This window comes from Micromesistius poutassou, assembly GCF_964030765.1.
Source record: "Micromesistius poutassou genome assembly, chromosome: 4".
Taxonomy (NCBI): Eukaryota; Metazoa; Chordata; class Actinopteri; order Gadiformes; family Gadidae; genus Micromesistius; species Micromesistius poutassou.
The window spans coordinates 7862709-7883563 of NC_140274.1; the positions used below are offsets into that span (position 1 = coordinate 7862709).

The window sequence follows — 20855 nt, forward strand, 5'->3', positions numbered from 1 at the left end:
AAGAGTACATAAGCCGACTTATGCATTGAATAAAACTGCACTATTTTGCCCAGCTGTGTGCAGTGCAGGTCACACAATTACACAGAGGGAACAAGGTATGGAAAGCAGCGAGAAATGTAACGCGACTATTGTACACTGCAGTGGAGTAACATTGACAACAACCTCTCAACCTCTCAAAATTAGGCTTCAAGTTTTCCGAACCGGCTTATAACAGCAGTACAATTAACAACAGTTAACACAGAGTCTAATTTAGGCTCCCTGAGGGGACGAGAGATGTGTAACTTGCATCCTGCCTGCTTAACATAAACTATTTAATGAAACTATTATGTCCAAATTATTACCAAAGTAAAGGCATGATGGTCATTTTTAGTAGGCTACCACAGATGAATGAAGCCGCAGCCAGTCAATGGTAGAAAATACACCACAGATTACTTCTGTTGGTGGTAGACTTGCCGACAGCCTGCCCTGTGCCATAACCAATCAGAGGCGAAAAGGCAGTACTTGCCCCCCACATCCTACGAAAAAAAGATTCGCGTCCCGCCCCTTGATGAAACGCTAGACTGCGCAGATGCGGATGTGGCGGCTTCGGGGGGCTCGCTGATTGGACAGCCCGCAGAGCTAGAGCTAGAACTTAGCCAGTTAGCCAAGGGGAAAGAGGTTCTTAGATACATTAACGCTTGATACGTTGGTTACTGGCCAAATAACACATTTGGATCGGTATATTTTCGGTTAAGTTGAGGGGTTAGCTGCTGCTTGCGTGCAGTAGAAGCTTCTTCGCCGGGCGCAGTAACGTGGAAACCGACGGAACAAGGTAAGACGGCTAACGCATGGGCTCGCCATTGTTTATGGACCGATGCGGGCACCGACTAATTCCAAGATATCGTAATAAAATAGTGTTTAAAATGTTTTTGTAATTTCGGTTTGCTGAGAATCGGTGGCCTCCAATGCATACTTCTTCTTCGATATTGATGTTTAATAACATTTTCATTTACTCATCGTACAACAGTTTATTTTTGTCCAGAACATAGACGGGTCCACACTCAGGTGTATATCTAAATAAAACGCTCTGACAATCTGATAGACTGTGGACAGACGGTTAAGTTTATCATGTTGAGCGAGCAATAACTAACGTTACTCATAAGTATTGGTTTAAGGGTTGGCTCATTGAAATATGAACTTATAATATTTAGTTTCAACTGTGCCGTAAGATGGGTTGAACGATTTGCATTCTTGGCAAACTGCATCTTATACACATGGAGCATAAGTGGCTGAATACCAAGACCGATATCTGTGTATGTTGCTGTTGCATTTAAACTATAAGGTTGTTGTAAAATAGACCCAATGAGGAAGCAGCTGATGAGCGGCCTGTGAGTGACACATGGCGCGCTTACAGGCGGCCGAGCGTGGCTCGAGTGGCGCTTGAGCAAAGGTCATCACGATGTGATTTGATTGATCTACAGATATCGGCAACACTGGAGTGATGAAGCTCCTCGATCATTAATCTACTGTTGTGGCTATGATGACGTTTCAATCAATTCCTTGTTGCATAATAAGACCCACTACTGTACTTTTATTTTGTTTGTACGGCATTGGTGTTTTATCATGCATTATTCTCATGTACACGCGCGGCTTCCGGTTTCCTTCCTTCGCGACTCCTTTCTTCTCCCAGCAGACGAGGTGAGAGATGTCCCACTACTCATCATCCCGTAGTTCGTCGCGGGCCACCGACTGTAAAGTGTACGTCGGTGACCTGGGCAATGGCGCAGCGAAAGGGGAGCTGGAACGGGCTTTTAGCTACTATGGCCCCCTCCGTACTGTGTGGGTGGCCCGGAACCCACCTGGGTTTGCCTTTGTTGAGTATGAGGACCCCAGAGATGCAGAGGATGCTGTGAAGGGAATGGATGGAAAGTGAGTATTCTAATTCTTCAGTCTCGCCGTATTCACGTGCATTGGTTTCTGTTTTGAACACGCACGTTTATTTAGCTTTTTTCTCAAATATATATTTAAATGTGGGCCATTTCGGTGTCTGACTTTTCACAGCAATTTCCACCAACACTCTATTGCCGGCCGGGCTTTGGCTTTGGCTTTGAAATTAAACCGTCTTTTCCATCAGGGTCTTGTGTGGGTCCAGAATTCGTGTTGAGCTGTCAACCGGCATGTCCAGGAAGGGTCGCGGGCGCCCAAGTCGCCGCCATTTTGACCCCCAAGACCGTTGCTACCAGTGTGGTGACCGCGGGCACTATGCCTATGATTGCTACCGCTTCAACAAGAGGGGAGGTGGCCGACGCAGCAGGTACCCCAGGGCTCCTCACACACCTCCACCACACAAAAAACACAGCTACCTTCTCTGAAAAGGCTCCTTTATGAGGTTGACCCTAAACATGTTAACTGAAGATGTCCAAAGGCATCATGGGGTTGAACCTAACCACTTTATCTGAAGATGCAGATGAATGCTTTCCAATATGCTGAGTCGGTTAAACCATATCGGTTGTTTTCTTTTTTTCTCCAGGTCACGCTCTCACTCCAGATCTCGCTCCCGGTCCAGGTCCCGCGGCCGTCGCTACAATTCCCGCTCTCGTAGCCGTAGCAACGAACGGTACATGGATGCCCTGCATGCCTCAAGAATTTGGTGTCAATGCCTGCCCATTGCAGTTTATTGATTGTGAGAATGGGGCACAATCCAGGTTGATTTCTAATTTCCTAACCCTTTGCCCCTTTGTGTTTTAGGGGCAGTGGGCGCCGCCGTTCTCCATCCTACTCTAAGCGCAGAAGCAGGTATGCCTCGGTGTAGACCGCTGTTACCAGGGTGTTTTGGCCTTTGTTCTTTCCCCACCATGTAATATGACCTCACTGCCAGAGGGCCGCTCTCTGTTATCGTATTTCAACACCCACACATTAAACCTGCTGCTAGTCCCCATTCCTTGAAGCCGTCTGGCTTGTTGAGTGCTTTGGCCTTGTTCATTTAAAGTGTTTCCATTCCAACAGGTCTGGCTCTCCAGCCCGCTCTAAGTCCAGGACTCCTGCGAGAAGGTGAGTTTAAATTTTTTTGGTGAAATGGTTTTCCTAAGATGGAGTAAAATATGTGTGAATAAATCGCCCATAGAAGCCTGACCCTACACAACAATTCTTCATTATTTTTCAAGCATTTCAACATTTAGCCCCAATCCCCCTCGTCTTTTAACATCAGACACACGTCTCCCGTAGAATTTAAGTGGGTCGTGATATTTTCACAGTCCATGACCCGTTTCCTGTGCTTCACCAGTCGCTCTAGGTCACGGTCCAGGTCCGCCTCGGCTCCCCGCCGTCGCTCTGCGTCTGGCCCCAGGCGCCGCTCTGCGTCTGGCCCCAGGCGCCGCTCTGCATCTGGCCCCAGGCGCCGGTCCGCCTCGCGGTCTCGCTCTCGCTCCCGTTCACCTAGCCACAAGAGGACAAGGTACGGCCCCATCTCTGCTTCCTCACTGACTGTAGAAAAGCTTTTTTAACTTGTCTAGTTCAACCAGATGTCTTCGTTTAGAAAAGTAATTGAATTTGCCCTGTGTACTACCCCATAAGCAGTCTAGTGATCAGCTAGCCTTATGAGTTCAGACAAGGGTCAGATTTGCCCATTAGCCAGGGTGGTTTGGCTTGTCCTCTGTATTAAGCAGTAGATGAGCCTCTCCATTAGTCTGCCTCCGCCAGGGAGCAGCCTCAGACCAGCCAAGGCACAGCCACAGCTCCCCTACTTCGTCGACGGGATTCGGACGGCTCTGCTACTGTTCCTTAGTAGCAGGATGGAGAGGTGGAGGCAGGGAGGGTGGATAGAAAGTGAAGTTGAAGGTTTAGAACAGCAGCCTTCCTTCATGTACCCTGTTCTCTCTTCACAACCATCACCGAGCAGTTGAGCGGGAGGTTCTAGTCCTATTGACCTCCGCCAGGCTTTGTGCTGAGGAACTGAGGAGAGGGCACATTGAAGGAAGGAACACCTTTAATCTTAGGATAGCCAATGGGATTTAATCTCCGTATAGATACAGCAAGGCCCTGTTAGCTAAGCATTTGAGGTTCATTAGATGCAGTCTGAATTGAAAGGGAAAACCACAGTATGACTAACACTAAAATCCAACAGCAGGAACCACACCATCTCCGGAAGCCTTGGTCCTTCTTATTGCAGTTTCAGATTGGTTTTATTAAGGGTATTATCCCTGGCCTTCTGCTTTTGGATCGTAGTGTTTAGTTACTCTTTAATCTGACTGCAGTCATGAACTGAAAGATTAGTAAACAGCTAGTAAAAAGCTTTTGGTTCAAATTTGTTGTTCTAAATTTGGGCGGGTTCTTGTGTACAGTAAAGGGTTACTTGTAGACTGGGAGTTGGGTGTAGTTGGGGTTCAGGCAGCATAGCACCAGTGGTGACTTCAATCTTTGCAGAACAGTTTTGTTTATTTTTCATATTTTCTTTAAAGCGTGTGGTGGCAGCGGACCCCAGGGTCTGCCCGCTGCCGGCGGTCACGTCCTGCGGGAGGGTGACTTAAGCCCTGAGCTGAGATCAGCCTCCGCCTGCAGCTGGCGTTAGAGTGAGAGAGAGCGAGAGAGAGAGGTCGACCGACCGACCGAGCACTCCCCCACAGTGAATGGGCGACCGACGCACGCGCTCAGACCAGAACCGCCCGAGCACACACACAGTTGTTCTACTAGAGCCAGCCTTCAGGCCTGCCAGCGGGCGGACCCACACAGTCAGAGTCTCGACCACACCCTTCTTGAATCCCTTACCCCCCCTACCCCCCTCCCCTTTCCCTTCCTCCCCCCTCCTCCCCCCTTCACCTTCCTACCTACCGGAGCTCTCCGGCCTCTGTCTTAGCTTCTGAGAGTGAGAGAATGAGAGGGGGAGGGAGCGCGCTGAGGAGACATCAGCCGTCTTCAAGAGCCTCCCAGCGCAGTCTCTTCGAGTAGTAGTCATCCGTCCTTCAGTGCTTTCGTCCTCCGCTTCAATGTACTTGTTGTTTCTGGCTCAAAGGTAAACATCCAGATGTCCCGTCCCCCCCCTCCCCCCACTGATAAGGCTAGAAAACAGCTGGTTTCGATGTAAAGTACTCACCTGAGGTGGCGGGGCTTACTGTTAGCCACTAGGGCAAAGGTGCTGCGCATGCTGATGAGTGAGTGACTGACTGAGTGAGTGATTGAGGGGTGAAAGGATAATGTGCTCAATTTCAGAGGCCTTGAACGAAATGGGGAACATAAACGGGTGCTTTAGCCTGAAGCTGACGGAAACTGTAACTGGTTTGCCAACAGAATAACAATATTGAAAATTACAAGGTGGGGCTCAAGACCATGTGGCCATCCATTTAACTCAAACCAACTTAAGGAGTAGACTCAGGAATGAATGGAATTGAATGCGCTCTGTGAATGATTTTATTGATTCCCCAAATAGATTAAACATAAGACTCAGTCAAAATGTATATAAGTATCTTGAGCCCCGTAGTGTGACGGTGACTTTCTATAAGTCTGTTTCACTTCTCCAGTGCAGAAACCCTAGCCCTGGTAGAAAGAGCCTGTTAAGTCCCAATTGGTGGTGATTGAGTCTTATATTTGTTACCATTACAATGTGTTGATCCCAGCCTACCAGATAACATGTATTGTTCTTTGATGCAGAGAGACAGTTTGTGGGGAAGTTGTATAATTGGGTTTGTTCAGAAGTGTCGGTCCTAACAATTGGATTTCCATTTGAAAGACAAGGACCGGCCTGCTGAAACTCCTTCATACATCTTAAGGGATTCTCCCCCAAACAATGCCATTTCCCTGGCACCGATTATCCCTAAATGCATTGAATCGGAGTCTCTGTACCAGGACTGATTGCAACATAACAATCTTCTTGACTATTATTGTATACAGTAATCGAATGGTTCTGAATCAAGCCAGGGAAATGGCACCGGAAGCGGGCGGGCATCCCAAGGTTGTGTTGTCATTGTCCCCATGCAGCAGCCATTAACCCTCGTCTCTCTCTGTTACAGTCGTTCCCGCACACCAAGCGCAAAGAGGAGCCCCACCCCCGGAGGCGATTGAACATACCCAACCACACCCTAATAAAGCATACCCTGATACACATGCTAATAACACACACCTAACCACACTCTGATACACACGCTATTAACACACACACACACACACACCCAAACACACCCGGTAATATGAGATGCTAATAACACACTAACCCTAACCACACAAAACAAAACATAAAAACACCCCCCCAAAAAAAAAATTTAACTAGTCTTTCAGAAACTATAGTGTGCGGTTTGCTTTTAACAGTTATTTGGGCAGTTGAAAATGGCACATTGTATGGACCTGGTTTTTAAGTTATGTGCCCGTGTTCCTTGCTTTTTTTTTTAACTTCCAAGGACCTTGCAATAACTTGCTTGAATTTCAGAGAAACTGTACATTATAATCAAATTCCTAGTTCTCAACGAATCCTGAAGGATTTTTGGTTTAATTTATGGAATGAAACTTTCTTTCACACTGAAACATGCTTCAACAAGACCCAACCTTAATTGCTTGATAATGTGTTTCAAACCTCCATTGCGGTTGTTTATTAGGGCTTTATCTTATGTTTTATGGGATGACCTGAGCCCCCATAGGCTGTTCAGTTCCAGCTCCACCTCTGTCCCGTCGGGACTGGCCTGCATGTCTTGGGACCATGGTTACATGTCATCATGGTTATCGTGTCGCTGGCTCATGGAGGAGACCGATACTTAGCATGAAGTCTGTCCTTTTACTGCACTGCCTGTTTTACATGTCCTCAGCCCACTGATCGGTATTTCTGTATGTGGTGTTCATTTGTTCCTGTGATTTTTTTTTTTTTGTATAGGTTTTTAAAGCTATAGAGTGCTGGCTTTTTGTTTTTGTAAGGGCTGTTTCTTAATATTGGTTGGCTCTCCCTTGCTCACAAGTGGCAGTTATTTTTGAATAAATTTCTTGGACATGTCTTTCGTCTGGTATTTCATTTGTTAATTTGTATCGGCTTTCGTCATACAATTGACAAATAAGCATCTGCAAGTTGATTTCTTGTCCTCTCCAGCAACAATTATTTCAAATAACTTTCAATTACCCCACATAAAATAATTGCTATTAAAGGTTAAGTAATATTACATAAGAGATAGTGAAGCTCTACTGAATATAAGCATAGTGCTTCTTTAAGCGCTACGTTGAAGTTAACTATTAACCGTAATTTGGTGCCAATCAATGGACACATTTGAGGAGAAATAGCTTGCTGCTTTGTGTAGGTCTACACGTTACCGCTACTTCGTGTGATGTACAAATTTTGTCTGTTTCCATTTGTTCAACCAGGGAAATAAGACGGTCTGACGGTCTATGTTTGAGTTAACCAGTGCTTCTTGACTCTACAGCACCCATAGAAGGCATGTGGTGCATTTAAATTAGTCTGAATTTATATATGTATGTGTGTGTGTATATATATATATATATATATATATATATATATATATAATTACATTCAGTTGGAGTACTTCAATGTCCACATCCGGTCTTAATCAATATGAATGGAATAATCAGGAAACACATTTTTGCATGGTTAGGGTAAGCAAAATCGCCGTAATATTGAGAGGGCCCATGAGCGTTAACCCTGTAAACCCATAATCTCTAAATAGATATAGGCCTAGTGACCTAGGCTAATCAAAACTTTGTCCCATGCACGTCTTGCATGGAAATCAATTTCAAAACACAAGGCGTCCCCATGATGACAAATTTTCCCAATTAATGACCAAAAAAACATTACTTCAAACATAGTAACTATGCATTCCAATAACCTTTCTTCCTCCAACATCGAGGCGGTCTGCGGTGCGGTTACAGCGATATAAAAGCCCGACGATGCAATGCGTCAGACAAATTGTAATGTGTCTATTTGTCCCTGTAAAATAATCCATAGCAAAAAATAATCTGGAAATCTATATTTGTACTGCTACTATAATACCATATATTTTTTTTATAAATACGTGGAAAATTCGCATTTGATATTTGAAAAAGCATGGTAGGTTGTATTGATTATTTCAATACTACCCTGATAACTGCGATTCGGTAAGTGACCCGTAATACTATTGGTTCCTCCTTGTGTCACATAAAAATGAACGTGGTGTTTTAAACCAATCAGTGCGCGCAAATAGCAATAATGGGAGTGGTCACAGGAGGGTCGTTTTTCTTGACTTTTCCGTCCATTTTCTCTCCGTCGTCACTCCAACCAACCTTTTTAACCGGGACAACATGGCTACTGCAACCAGCCGTTATTACAGCGAAGACGGCAGGGCAACGAAACGACAGAAAACCGACGGAATGGCAACGGTAAGTTCCCTCGGTAATAAGTATTAAGCCAGCGCTCGACGGTGCCCACAGTTGGCTAAAGCACGACGTTCTCGATACGAAGATCCATTCAATCCAACGCCTGTAGCAGTACCGCGAAGCAGTCGCTTCAAACATCAAAATGTGTCCTATGAAACGTAACAATCTCGTTATTTAAGAGTCGCTGATAATAATCCTGTATCCTTTTACAAACGGAATATGCTTAGGGCCATTGTACATCCATTTACACGAGTTAAACGTGAAAAGGGGAGCCCTGCTAACTGGGCCGCGCCACGCCGGATAGGCTTTGTTCGACTCATGCTAACGCTAGCTAGCACATACAGCTTCCCATATCGTATGTGGCAACATTTGAACATTGCTTTTTTTTATCATTACGTTCTAACACGTTCACACGTGCATTATGTTTGAATTTGAAGAACTACGGACCACTCATGAGTTATTTCGCATTAAATCCGTAACGGACGTAACGCTACTCAAGACCCCTCCCCCTATGGTTAACCCTTTGTCCCCATCAGTCCCATCCGCACCAGGTGTCGCTTAATGTGGCCAAATCGCGTTTTTCCTCACGCCCTGCACATATTGTAGTTACGTCAATCGATCCTCGTAATTACAATTATTTAAACTTGTCCCCTTCCTGTGGTAATGTTGGGCGAATTGGCCGGAAATGGCCGCACTGCTTTCCCCATAGGACATCGAAATGGGACTACTACAGAGTGGGTCGCATTCAAGTGAACGCACTTCAAATAGCTTTTTAATTTGTTACAGGGTTATGAGGACCCGCACAAGACCCTTCCGTCTGTGGTAGTGCATATCCGTGGACTGGTGGATGGGGTCACCGAGGCGGACTTGGTGGAGGCCCTCCAGGAGTTTGGAGCAATTAGGTAAGTTTGCTTGGAGAACATTTGACAGGGTAGTTGAACCAGGGGTTTATAAGGTTGCGTCTCCAGAACCTCATCGTTTTTTTTGTCTTTTGTGTTGTAGCTATGTGGTTGTGATGCCCAAGAAGCGCCAGGCCCTGGTGGAGTATGAGGACATGAACGGGTCTTCCACTGCTGTGACCTATGCCGCGGACAACCAGGTGTACATTGCAGGCCACCCGGCCTTCATCAACTACTCCACCAGCCAGAAAATATCAAGGCCTGGAGACTCGGACGACTCCCGGACTGTCAACAATGTCCTGCTCCTCACCATCATGAACCCCATCTACCCCATCACCTCGGTAACCACTGGGCGCCATTTGGTCGGATTTAAAGTGTGCGTTTCATTGGTTGTAATTCTGGTTGATGATTGCATGTTTGTTCATTTTTCCACAGGATGTCCTGTACACCATCTGCAATAACTGTGGGCCTGTCCAGAGAATTGTCATCTTCAGGAAGAATGGTGTCCAAGCCATGGTCGAATATCCTTTTTAGATGAGCGCTTGATTCTCAAGCAGACTATATATAATAATGTTCCCTTGCTTCACTGTTTTCACTTGCTTTTGAGGTCACACCTCTACTAGCTAATGCGTGCTAGTGTGCCTTAGCTAATGCTGAAAGACACTATTATGCTACCATGTTTTCTCCCATGTTTCCTTAACTCCAACATCACATTCGACTCGGTTCAGAGTGCACAGAGGGCAAAGGCCTCGCTCAACGGAGCGGACATATACTCCGGCTGTTGTACTCTTAAGATCGAGTACGCCAAGGTACTTGATTTAAACCTTCAACATCTATCTCTCAGCCAAGACTGGGTAACTTGTTTTTAATATGCATGCCCAAGCTGGTGCAAACAACTTGATTAGACTTACGGCAACTTTACTTTATATTAATGGTGTACACTTTAGAACATAACTAAATATTTTACTTTGGGGTAATTATAAAAAACTTCAAATGTATGCTACTGGAGTTAAAACTCTTAAAAAAAACATGCGATGTGGACCAGCAAGGGCTTTTAATATAAAGGTATGGTTTTTAATATCATCTTTGTCTTCTCAGCCTACTCGTCTGAACGTGTTCAAGAATGACCAGGACACCTGGGACTACACCAACCCCAACCTGGGAGGGCCTGGTAAGCGTTTAAGCAGGAGCTCCCCGGACATACACCATAGGCTCCTGCAGAGCGTGTACCTTACAGTCAGCTCGATGCTTCTGCAATAGTGGGAATGTTGAGTACCCAGGCTACTGGTGAAATGGCAACACGACTAGATATATACAACAAGACATGCAATATAAAGCCCCCATTCCTGTTCCATTCCAGTTTCACTGAAGATTGCGTTACTTGCACCAAGGAAAGTTACACTAGTGCAGAGTTGCAACATATTCATGGTGACGATACACTTCGGACTGCATAAGGCTAGGGCACGCAAAGATGCCCATCAAAGCCATGCCTGTTCACAACTGCAGCATTCTCACATTTTGACTTCAAATGATTCAACGATACAATAAAAAAACCTAATGGGATTGAGAGGTACACATTGTTGCTGACAACACCACCAGAACCACCACCCTCTCAAACATCCACTTCTCCAGTGAAGACACATCCACTCCAAAGCAGAACAGAAGGCCCCTCTCAAACACAGATGGACAGAGCACAGCGCACCTTCCATCCAAACACCACCGCAGTAGGACTGATCTGACTGCTGCTCCCGCAACACGCCTCATCTCCTCCCGCATCTCAACACCAGAGCCGTGAAGACTTTCATTCACCACACAGAGCCACCACACCCGAAGCCGGGAAGCTTGGTGATCCGTACTTTTGGGGCTGGAAGCTATGCTTGGTCTCCTCCCTCGCCCACCCCCTACCTCTGCTCTCTCTTTCCATCTCTATCTCTCCTTTCCTTCTCTTCTTACCCCATTGGTGTCATGTGCTCAACACACTGAAACAGACCTGGGGTGTAGCGGTGCCTACAGTCCCACTTTGATAACGGAGAAATGAATACTGACCTGATGGCCATCTCACAGAAGAAGGCCGCACAAAGACAACATCCACAACAGACCATCTGTCCACCCAACAAGCAGACTGATAAACCTAGTGGCAGACACGTGTAACTACAACGGTACTGATACCACTTGGGTTCGGGCTCTCTGTTCTCTTCGCTTTGTACTGGGCTCGTCCGTTGATGACTCGAGTGACATTCAAGCGACACATTCTCCTGCTGATGTACCAACTGATCCAAATAGATGCCTTGCACAGCAACAGGCCTCAACACCACTACTGAATCCTCCTCATCATGCTTAGCCAGCAACACAGGAGGAAACATGAGACCTATGAAGACAGGACACTGCTGACAACACCAAGCACAGAATCAAGTTACCTGGGTGTCTTACTACATGCATTTTTGTCTGGCTATTTTTTTTTTAATCTATCTAAACTCTCCAGAACGTGTGTAACACCTTCCATGTAATGCAGGTTTGGCAATTTTCGCCTAAGAGGAGCCAGCTTCACGTCTGAAATGTGCTCTAAAGGAGACAAAGTCAAACTAAAAGGAGAGCGGGAGCTCTGGTCGCCGCAGGGCCACCCTGGGTGCACCCGGGAGGCCGGAGGGTGCTCCCGCAGGAGTGGGCCTAAAGACAGTGTTGGATGAAATGAAATGGGTGGAGAGTGGTGGAACTGCTGCAGCTAATGTCCTTCTCTCCCTTACCGCAGTGTGTAACAATGCAGTAAGTAAATCCAGACCCCCCCCCTGTCTTTTCCACCGAGGAACACGACAACACCACCTCTGCCCAGCATCCAACACTGCCACACCAGACTGACGCTGACATTGTGTTCCCACTGAAACGCCCAACCCCGTTACTGCGTCTCTGGGTGTATTTGTGCGGGAGGGGATCGTTGGTTGTGTGAACTCCAGCTGTTATTCGATCATGCATCGTTTAAGTCATGTCCGATCCCTCGACATGGGTGAACTTACTGGCTACCCCTGCACTGTTCCGGTGCCAATGACTATTGCATTTTAAAACCTGTGTAATCGATTTGCTACAAATCGATTACGAATAGATTTCTACCCGTTTTTATTCCCTCTCATCCATGCCTGTTTTAGGATAGGTCTCCACTTTGAGGCAGCATATTACGTGCGCTCCTAAATGCATGCATGTTCTGTGTTTGTTGAGGGGCTAGCTGTAAAATGTAGCTGTACCTTTGAACCTGCCTCCTCATTGTCTATAATTATTGTGTACTTGTACAGATGGTGACGCGGATGGAAATGGAAGCAATTCAGGTGTGTACACGTGCTACATTTATATACAATCCATTTTTTTTTATTATCCAATCCATCAGTTTTTTTTAATGTGTAATCTAAAACCTGGTTTGATTGAAGCATTGTTTCTAGAGAAGGGTATTCCTTCTCCCCCATTGCTTCATACTGACCCTCTTTCTTCCGTTTTCCTTGTCATTCTCAGAGGATGTGAATGCCAACCCCAACAAACGGCAGAGGCAGCCTGCTCTGCTGGGCGACCACCCTCCAGAGTACTGTAAGTCCCTCTCCTCTGAGACAACCCTACACAGCACACAGCATCCAGCCACCCTCATTTATGCATAAGTGTTAACACTTCTGACTGGTGGCTTTAGACACTTGAAATTTCCGCCCTAGGAAGTCGGGTTTCTAGCCCTGGAATATAGAACTTTTTGATGTGTTTGTTTAATTGTAGATGTGTAAAATACTAGACACCCAGCAGCCAATTCTATAATGTACTTGGGCCTTATCCTCCCACACTGTGGTACTTAAGAGTTGCTGATATTAAATAAACATACATAATATGCTGGTTAAATATTTAAGCTTTTTTTTTTATTGAATGTTTTTCATTTAATTCAATTTCAAACCTTTATTTATACTCTGTAGGGCATTGAGGTTTCCCTCATTTACAATGTTGAAGAGTTAAATGATGTCAAATTATGTCAAATGAGGTTTCAACGGAGGTCCACAAGCCCTACTCCGGTGTCCTTTTACCGCTACACTAACGAACTATGGCCCTAACACTAAATGTCTTATCCTCCCCTCCAGCTGGTGCTTATCACGGCGGCTACGACGACAGCTACGGCTCCCCGCCCTACGAGGGCCGTCGCATGGGTCCCCCGATGAGGGGCCGTGGTGGGAGGAGCTTCGCGCCCGGCTACGGCCCCCCTCCACCCCCTCCTGGCGAGTATGGCGCCCACGCTGACTCTCCTGTCGTCATGGTGTACGGCCTTGAGCCTGTCAAGATGAACGCAGACAAAGTCTTCAACGTCTTCTGTCTCTATGGCAATGTGGAGCGAGTAAGTGGCCAGCAGAAGTTCTTTGCGACTTACAACACATGGATAAACCAGAATCTACTATAGGTACTCAATTGTTGGCTCAAGTCCGCCCTTTAGCAATATGTGACTGGTATCTCACCCAGTGTTCTGTGCCCCCGCCAGGTGAAGTTCATGAAGAGCAAGCCCGGGGCAGCCATGGTGGAGATGGGAGACTGCTACGCTGTCGACCGTGCCATCACTCACCTCAACAACAACTTCTTGTTCGGCCAGAAACTCAATGTCTGGTGAGTGTCTTTGTAGGTTCAACCCACTGCTTACCTGAAGACCAATGGGAATAAGGCCATAGTCCGTTAATTTACTTATAGTAAAAGGTCAAAGCTTGGTAGGTCAGAAAATATTCTTGAGTTGAAACTCGTGAGTTTCAATGTGGCCGCTGCAGACCCTCTCCCTTTGTTCTAATAGTGTTTTTCTCCCCGTGTCTGTAGTGTGTCCAAGCAGCAGGCCATCATGCCAGGCCAGTGCTATGAGCTGGAGGACGGGAGCAGCAGCTTCAAGGACTTCCACGGCTCCAGGAATAACCGCTTCACATCCCCGGAGCAGGCGGCCAAGAACCGCATCCAGCACCCCAGCAACGTGCTGCACTTCTTCAACGCCCAGCCGGAGTCGTCGACGGAGATCTTTGGTCAGGTCCGTACCCAACGCTCACACCTCTGGGCTCGGAAGCTCAGATTCCTGACTCATAGTTTCATTTGAAATTTGACATCTAATGCAGAGTGAGAAATCTCGGGCATATCAATGGGTGCTAGTTTATTGTCCATAGTTTTATAATCTTAATATTAACTTTTCTTTTACAGATTTGTGAAGAAATTGGAGTGAAGTGTCCAATCAACATCAAGCTGTTCACTGGAAAGAGTAAGCTACTCTATGTATTTATTCATTCAACATGGGAAGCTTCTATAATGTTTAAGAGACGGCAACATGAATTGTTTTGGAGACTTAAGCACCACTTGCACAATACTTGAGCCTGAAGGTAATGACGTTCGTGAGGTGTCCCTTGTGTTAAGTGACTGAATGCCCACCAGGTGGTGCTGCACCCAGTGAGCGCAGTGCGTCTGGACTACTGGAGTGGGAGTCAATCAACGACGCCATGGAGGCTCTGGCCATGATGAACCACCACCAGATGAAGAACACAAGTATGTACCTTATTGAACGAGTTCACTAAAATATAAATGCGTACCACAGCCTCCCAGCGTGAATGGTACTACAGAAACTCTTTTACATACCATTGTTCATACGACATTAATGACAACGCAAGACATGCAGAAGTAGAAACGCCGTTATTCAACCTATGTTAGCTCCTGTCATATGGTGTACACACCACCTGTGTTGTGCTGCTGAAGAGCGTGTTGTCCTCCAGTTTGTCTAATGCTCTGGTGCTCCTCCCTCCCCAGCTGGCCCATACCCGTACACCCTGAAGCTGTGCTTCTCCACCGTACAACACGCCAACTGAGTGTTTCCCGGCTGCTGCAGAGATCACCAAGTCCACCATTCCCCACCAATCCTTACCTGAGGCACCTCAAATGCTAGCGGCTTAGACCAGCCTGAATCATTATATATTTTTTGATTTTTACCTTGACACTTATTTGGCCATTCTGTGATTCAGCCTGTTGTTGGTCACATCCAGATGTTTGAAAGGTGGTTTGTGTATTTTCTCTGGTGGCATTCCTCGCTTGTCTGTAGTACTTGTGATGCAATGTTCTGTTGTCCTTTTTACTTGGATATTCTTATACAACAGCTATGATATGTGAGATGGTATATTTCATAAAAGTTGTTTTTATGCTCGGGTGGTTAGGAAAAACATGGTTTTGTATAAGATTTTTGTTTTATTCTATTTTTTTTATTTTTATTGCTGCCTATTCTGCCCCTTCAAGGATCTGTTAATATGCAGGGCAGTCTGTTTTTTGTTGTAAGAAAAATAAAACGAACATTAAGGAATGCTTGCTTCGATAGTCTTCACTTCAAACAATACAATGTAATTTTTGCTCACTGGCTGGTTTCTTAAGTGGCCCACCCCAGCTCCAATGAAATTGCTCAACACTTGGGCATTCGAGCTGCCTACATTAACTACATCTAAAAATACTTTATTAGATATGAGGCGCACCGACCAGTGCCCTGTACTACGAACCTCGATTAGTGAGTTAGCGAGGTATGTTGCGCTCAAAGCCTGTTTAGCTGGGACACGAAAGTCTATCTCTTTTAGCGTCGCGGTATCACCATGGTGACTTATGCTGTCAACCAAACCTGGTCGGGAGCAGGTTTTCAGCTAAGATAAGCGCAGCTTCCTCGGCCCTCCGTTGATAATGACATCACCATTTGTGGGTTTCCCCGTATACCTCGGAGCCCGTATCGTAGGCCTACAGGGGTCTCTCCGGAGACAGAGGGTCTTTTGGGACAGATCCGATCCCTTGGCATTGCCTGAGAATATTCTTTGAGAGATACAGGTTCTCATCAGATATCACATGGCGGGAGCTGCTCTACTGAAGCCACCGCCAAGCCTAAAGGCAGATGTGCGGTTGCATTTCGGATTCGAAAACTATGAAGACAGAAGAGCTGGACAAAAGCAAAGCCATATGTAGGCTGTGCAAAATAAGGTGAAATATTGTGGAAATACCACAAATCTACGAAACCATTTAACGAGACATCACCCAGATACGCAATCTGCAAAAACGCCCGATCCGAAAAAACAAACCCAACTGGAGCAGGCATTTGGGTTTAAGTTAGCATCCAATTCTCCACGTGCCCAGAAAATAACTGAGGCTGTCGCAACTTTCATATGCAAGGATATAGGCCCGGCCCGTACAGCGTTGTTGAAAATGATGGTTTCCGAAGCTTCATTAATATACTAGAACCACGCTACGTTTTACCGACATGCAAACATCTGAGTGAAGTGGCAATCCCAAACCTGTATGCAGATGTTAAACATACCGTCGCAACTTCACATAAATCGGGAGAGTCGCCCTAACTTGTGACAGCTTCACATCCAGAGCAACCGATTCCTACCTGACAATTACTTCTCACTATATCGACGATGACTGGAGACGTCATGTCTCATGTTTTACAGACTAGGGCAATTGAAACTAGCCACACGACGAGTAATCTCGCTGAACTGTTGTCCGCGGCGATAAAAGAGTGGGAGAGGGAGTTAACAAACAAAGACCCAGCCATCGTAACTGACAATGCTGCGAATATGGTCCGTGCGGTGGAAATGATGGCGCTGTTGCACATCGGCTGTTTCGCGCATACAGTCAATTTAGCCTCACAAGCAGCTCTGAAAGTTCCAGCTGTTGCGCGCACCGTAGTACTACTGCAAGCCACAAGCTCAAAGAGAACCAAAGGATACTGGATCCGCCTGTACATAAGCTGGTGAGTGACGTGGTGACCTGGTGGAACAGCGCGCTGGAGATGCTGAAACGCTTCCTGGAGCAGCAACCAGCGATCTCGGCAGCTCTGCTGTCACCTGAAGTGCGCAGGAACGAAAGCGATCTGTGCACTCAGACAGAGGCTGACATAACGGTCGCAGAAGATGTGGTGAAAGCTCTTGAGCCAATGAAGGCCCCACGACTCCACAGTGATTAAGGACCTCAAGACTGCTGTATACAACAACTTGAATTCAAGGTATGCTTACTTAATGTGTGTGTGTGTGTGTGTGTGTGTGTGTGTGTGTGTGTGTGTGTGTGTGTGTGTGTGTGTGTGTGTGTGTGTGTGTGTGTGTCTGTGAGAGAGAGAGTTATAATGGGCAGAAACAAATACATTGAGCTTTGTTTATAAAATACAAAAGACAATGCAATGGGATAGCAAAGGCTAATTTGTAACCCCCCCCCCCCCTGTGCTTGGTTATTTTACATTATAAAATATTAAAATACATGGTGTCTGTGTCTATGCATGCATGTGTGTGTAACTATGCATGCTGCATGCATGTGTACATCCAATGCAATGATATAAAAGTGATTTAATTATGTGAAATCTCTTTAAGATATGTGGCCCTGAAGGACAAGCTCTACATAGTGTCAGCATTAAATCTTCGCCCTGCCTTTCTTGTCTGATGAGGCCAGTGCCGACACATTCTCTAGACTGATGACTGAAGCTGCTGATCTAGAGCAAGTGGAGGTGTCTAATGTTATAGAAGTATAAAGTTATAGAAGTATTAATATACATTCTAAATAGTCTTTTTCTTTGTTTTAGCAATTAAACAATTTAATTCCCCAGTGAGTTCCCAATTGATTTTCCAATTAAGTTTATTCCTGAATATTTTCATCTTTCAACAGCAAGAATCTGATGGTGATGGAGCTGAGGAAACTGTTCCTGTACAGCAGGAAGACAACTCCCTTGGTCCTGTTGAAGTGGATGATGCCCCTACTCCACCAAAGAGGTCAAAGGACTCTTCTGCATTGATGGCTCTCCTTGGGCCTGCCTACACGCCAAAAGAAGCCACGATACCACAGAAAACTCTGACTGAAAATGCACAGGAAGAATTTAACAGATTCTCAGACTCTCTGGAAATCCCTGACCTGGTGGAGGGTGCATGCAGGGGTGTATCCCCTTTTGGCTCGCCAAGCAAAGCGGTATCTTTGTATCCCCAGGACCAGTGTCCCTTCTGAGAGAGTTTTCTCAACCGCTGGCGATATACTGCACAAAGGAGCTGCCTCACTCCGCAACATGTAGATCAGCTCCTTTTCTTGCAGAAAAATCTTACAATCTCCAAGAAGTGAAAAAGCAGTCATGAAGGGGTTTTAGTTTCATGGACTTTACAGTTTACAATGTCCAGAGGTTTTACAAGACTGTTTTTCAACATAAAAAAAAAAAGATTTCTTGCACTATTTTCAATAGTGCAAGATGTGCAGAAGGTAATTCAGAGCCTTTTTCAATTTCTGATTGTTGGTTTACTTTAACTTATTAATTAATTTATGGTTGTTTGTCTCTTTTTGTCTGATACACACTGTATTTACTGTAGTTGATTGCACAAAAGTTTTGTGAGACAATCACAGCAAAGTGTATATCAGCCTGACAGTCATGTTTAATAAAAAGTACATTAATGTTACTGCTTTGGGGTCAATTCTTAATGTAAACATTAATATTTTTAATAATGCACCAGGTTAGAGGGTTCCTTGTACAATTTACAGCATTAGTTCTATGAGAATCTATTTCATATCCAAGCAAAATTGGTATTGTAACTGAAATATCCCTAACCAAATTGAATCGATTCAGAGATTAAATCGAATCCGGACCTTGTGAATCGGAATCTAATTGATTCAGGAAATCAGTGGCGATACCCAGCCCTACTTTTAATACCATACAGCCAGTAATTTTACGTGAGAAGCTGGAGCTGATGCAGGTAGACACCACCACAATATCATGGATAATGGATTACCTGACTGACAGACCCCAGTTTGTGAGGCTGGGGAGGTCTGTTTCTGACCAGGCAGTCAGTGTCACAGGAACACCGCAGGGGACTGTGCTGTCCCCTTTCCTCTTCACACTATACACCTCAGACTTCCAGTCTAACTCTGAGGCTTGTCATCTACAAGTTCTCAGACGATACTGCGGCAGTGGGGTGTATCAGTGGTGGAGATGAGACAGAATACAGGCAGCTGGTGGATAACTTTGTTGCATGGAGTGGGGAAAGCCACCTTGTTTTAAATGTAACTAAAACCAAGGAAATGGTGGTGGACTTCAGGAGGGCCAGGCCTGAGCTAAGCACCATCTCTATCCTTGGGGATGAAGTGCAGGTGCTAAAAATTTGTAGGAATGCTACAAATACTTGGGTGTGCACATGAACAATAAACTGGACTGGAAGCGACACACAGAGGCTGTCTACAAGAAGGGTCAGAGCAGACTCTACTTCTTGAGGAAGCTTAGGTCTTTTAATGTGTGTAGCAAAATGTTATGTATGTTTTATCAGTCTGTTGTGGCAAGTGCCATTTTCTTTGCAGCCATCAGTTGGGGCAGCGGTGTAAGGGCTTGTGACTCTAAAAAGCTTAACAAGCTGATTAGGAGGGCTGGCTCTGTATGCTGTCCCTGAAGGTCCCTGGAGGTGGTGATGGAGAGAAGGACGGTACAGAAATTGTTGAGTATTATGGACAATAAGATGCATCCCTTGCACAATATATTGAGTAAACAAAAGTGTATTCAGTTGGAGGCTGCGACAGCTAAGCTGCAAAAAGGACAGATTTAAGAATACTTTTTTACCTACTGCAATTGCACTTTATAATGACTCCCCTTTTAGTAAGGACAGAAGAATATTCATTTCAACTTAAGCTTAAGCTGCTTATATATATCAAACTGTATTTTTGCACCTGTATATTTGCACACTTGTATATTTGCACACATTTTGTACTGTTATCTATGAGTAACAGCTACTACATGCACATAGACCATCCATTCCACTTTTTCTATCCTAGGCTATGTATTGTGGGCTCATGTTTTGTGTAGGTGGGATATGTATGCTGGCTGCTGGAACACCTAAAATTCTCTGCTGGGATGAATAAAGTATATCTTATCTTATCTTATCTTAGGAATAGGGAGAGTATTCACATGAACACAGGGGAGGTGAGTGTTATAATTATTCATGTGTCCTTCATTTCCATAACTACCTCATATAGAAACATACAGATTGTGGTAACATATATTGCATATGTTAATATAGCCTACATTGGCTTTAGGTTATGAACAACATTTTTTAACCATATATTCACAGTATAAACTACAACTTCTTGATTGATGATTAATGATTGATTCACCTGAAAGATATTCTTTTGAAGTGCACCATTGGAATATTTCTGAATAGCAAAAATCCTATTATACATCAAATAGGCTACTGCTATAAAGTCCTATACTGCTATAAAGGCCTAGTGTTTATTGATTATGCTTATTGACTACAATTGCCTAATACACAAATGATATATAATGCAGGCCTTTAAATGCTGTGGGAAATATGTTCCAAAAAGTTAAATTCAACTCGCCCAATGTTGCCAATTCATACCAAGAAGATGCAAAATGTTCCAAGTAGAGGCAAATAATGATGTAGGCCTATGTATATTACAAAATATAAACGCATTTGTCATACCAAGAAGACGCAAAATGACAAAATATAAACGCATTTGTCTTTTTTTGGCTGATCTAATTATAGATTTTTAATTTCGTTTTATAGATGACAACATTTATGTACGTTAAAAAAAAAAAAACAGTTCGCAGGTCTCGTAAATGCAGCAAGTTTCGTCCTGAATGAAGCACGATAAAGGTACTGGATGTGG

At 44.9% G+C, this 20855-nt stretch overlaps 2 protein-coding genes across 4 annotated transcripts; both read left to right on the top strand.

Moving 5' to 3' along the window:
• Window positions 1-590: 590 nt before the first annotated feature.
• Window positions 591-6948, top strand: srsf7a (serine and arginine rich splicing factor 7a). Of its 3 annotated transcripts, none has more exons than XR_014633385.1 (9): window positions 591-811; window positions 1670-1908; window positions 2114-2293; window positions 2510-2596; window positions 2728-2775; window positions 2986-3030; window positions 3263-3433; window positions 4437-4987; window positions 5982-6948. XR_014633385.1 is itself a non-coding variant. In XM_084466920.1 (8 exons), the coding sequence occupies exons 2-8, from the start codon at window positions 1685-1687 to the stop codon at window positions 6031-6033; spliced, it is 807 nt and encodes a 268-aa protein (XP_084323046.1). In that variant the 5' UTR covers window positions 591-811; window positions 1673-1684; the 3' UTR covers window positions 6034-6948. The 3 variants fall into 3 exon arrangements, 1 of the variants encoding a protein (XP_084323046.1); XR_014633386.1 differs by having other exon boundaries at window positions 1673-1908; XM_084466920.1 differs by lacking the exon at window positions 4437-4987 and having other exon boundaries at window positions 1673-1908.
• A 1253-nt stretch (window positions 6949-8201) lies between these two features.
• On the top strand, window positions 8202-15540 carry LOC311341453 (heterogeneous nuclear ribonucleoprotein L-like). Its single transcript, XM_084466286.1, has 14 exons — window positions 8202-8319; window positions 9103-9218; window positions 9319-9556; window positions 9651-9736; window positions 9928-10024; window positions 10314-10386; window positions 12500-12532; window positions 12714-12785; window positions 13316-13566; window positions 13708-13829; window positions 14031-14232; window positions 14400-14457; window positions 14628-14738; window positions 14997-15540. Exons 1-14 carry the CDS (start codon window positions 8242-8244, stop codon window positions 15053-15055), a joined length of 1596 nt encoding a protein of 531 aa, XP_084322412.1. The 5' UTR covers window positions 8202-8241; the 3' UTR covers window positions 15056-15540.
• The last annotated feature ends 5315 nt before the right edge of the window (window positions 15541-20855 follow it).

Coding starts and splice junctions, on each gene's coding strand:
- srsf7a (XM_084466920.1), top strand. CDS start 1,685: ATGTCCCACTACTCATCATCCCGTAGTTCGTCGCGGGCCACCGACTGT. Junction 1,909..2,113: donor GTGAAGGGAATGGATGGAAA/GTGAGTATTCTA, acceptor CTTTTCCATCAG/GGTCTTGTGTGGGTCCAGAA. Junction 3,434..5,981: donor CCTAGCCACAAGAGGACAAG/GTACGGCCCCAT, acceptor TCTCTGTTACAG/TCGTTCCCGCACACCAAGCG.
- LOC311341453 (XM_084466286.1), top strand. CDS start 8,242: ATGGCTACTGCAACCAGCCGTTATTACAGCGAAGACGGCAGGGCAACG. Junction 10,025..10,313: donor TTAAGATCGAGTACGCCAAG/GTACTTGATTTA, acceptor TTGTCTTCTCAG/CCTACTCGTCTGAACGTGTT. Junction 13,830..14,030: donor GGCCAGAAACTCAATGTCTG/GTGAGTGTCTTT, acceptor CCGTGTCTGTAG/TGTGTCCAAGCAGCAGGCCA.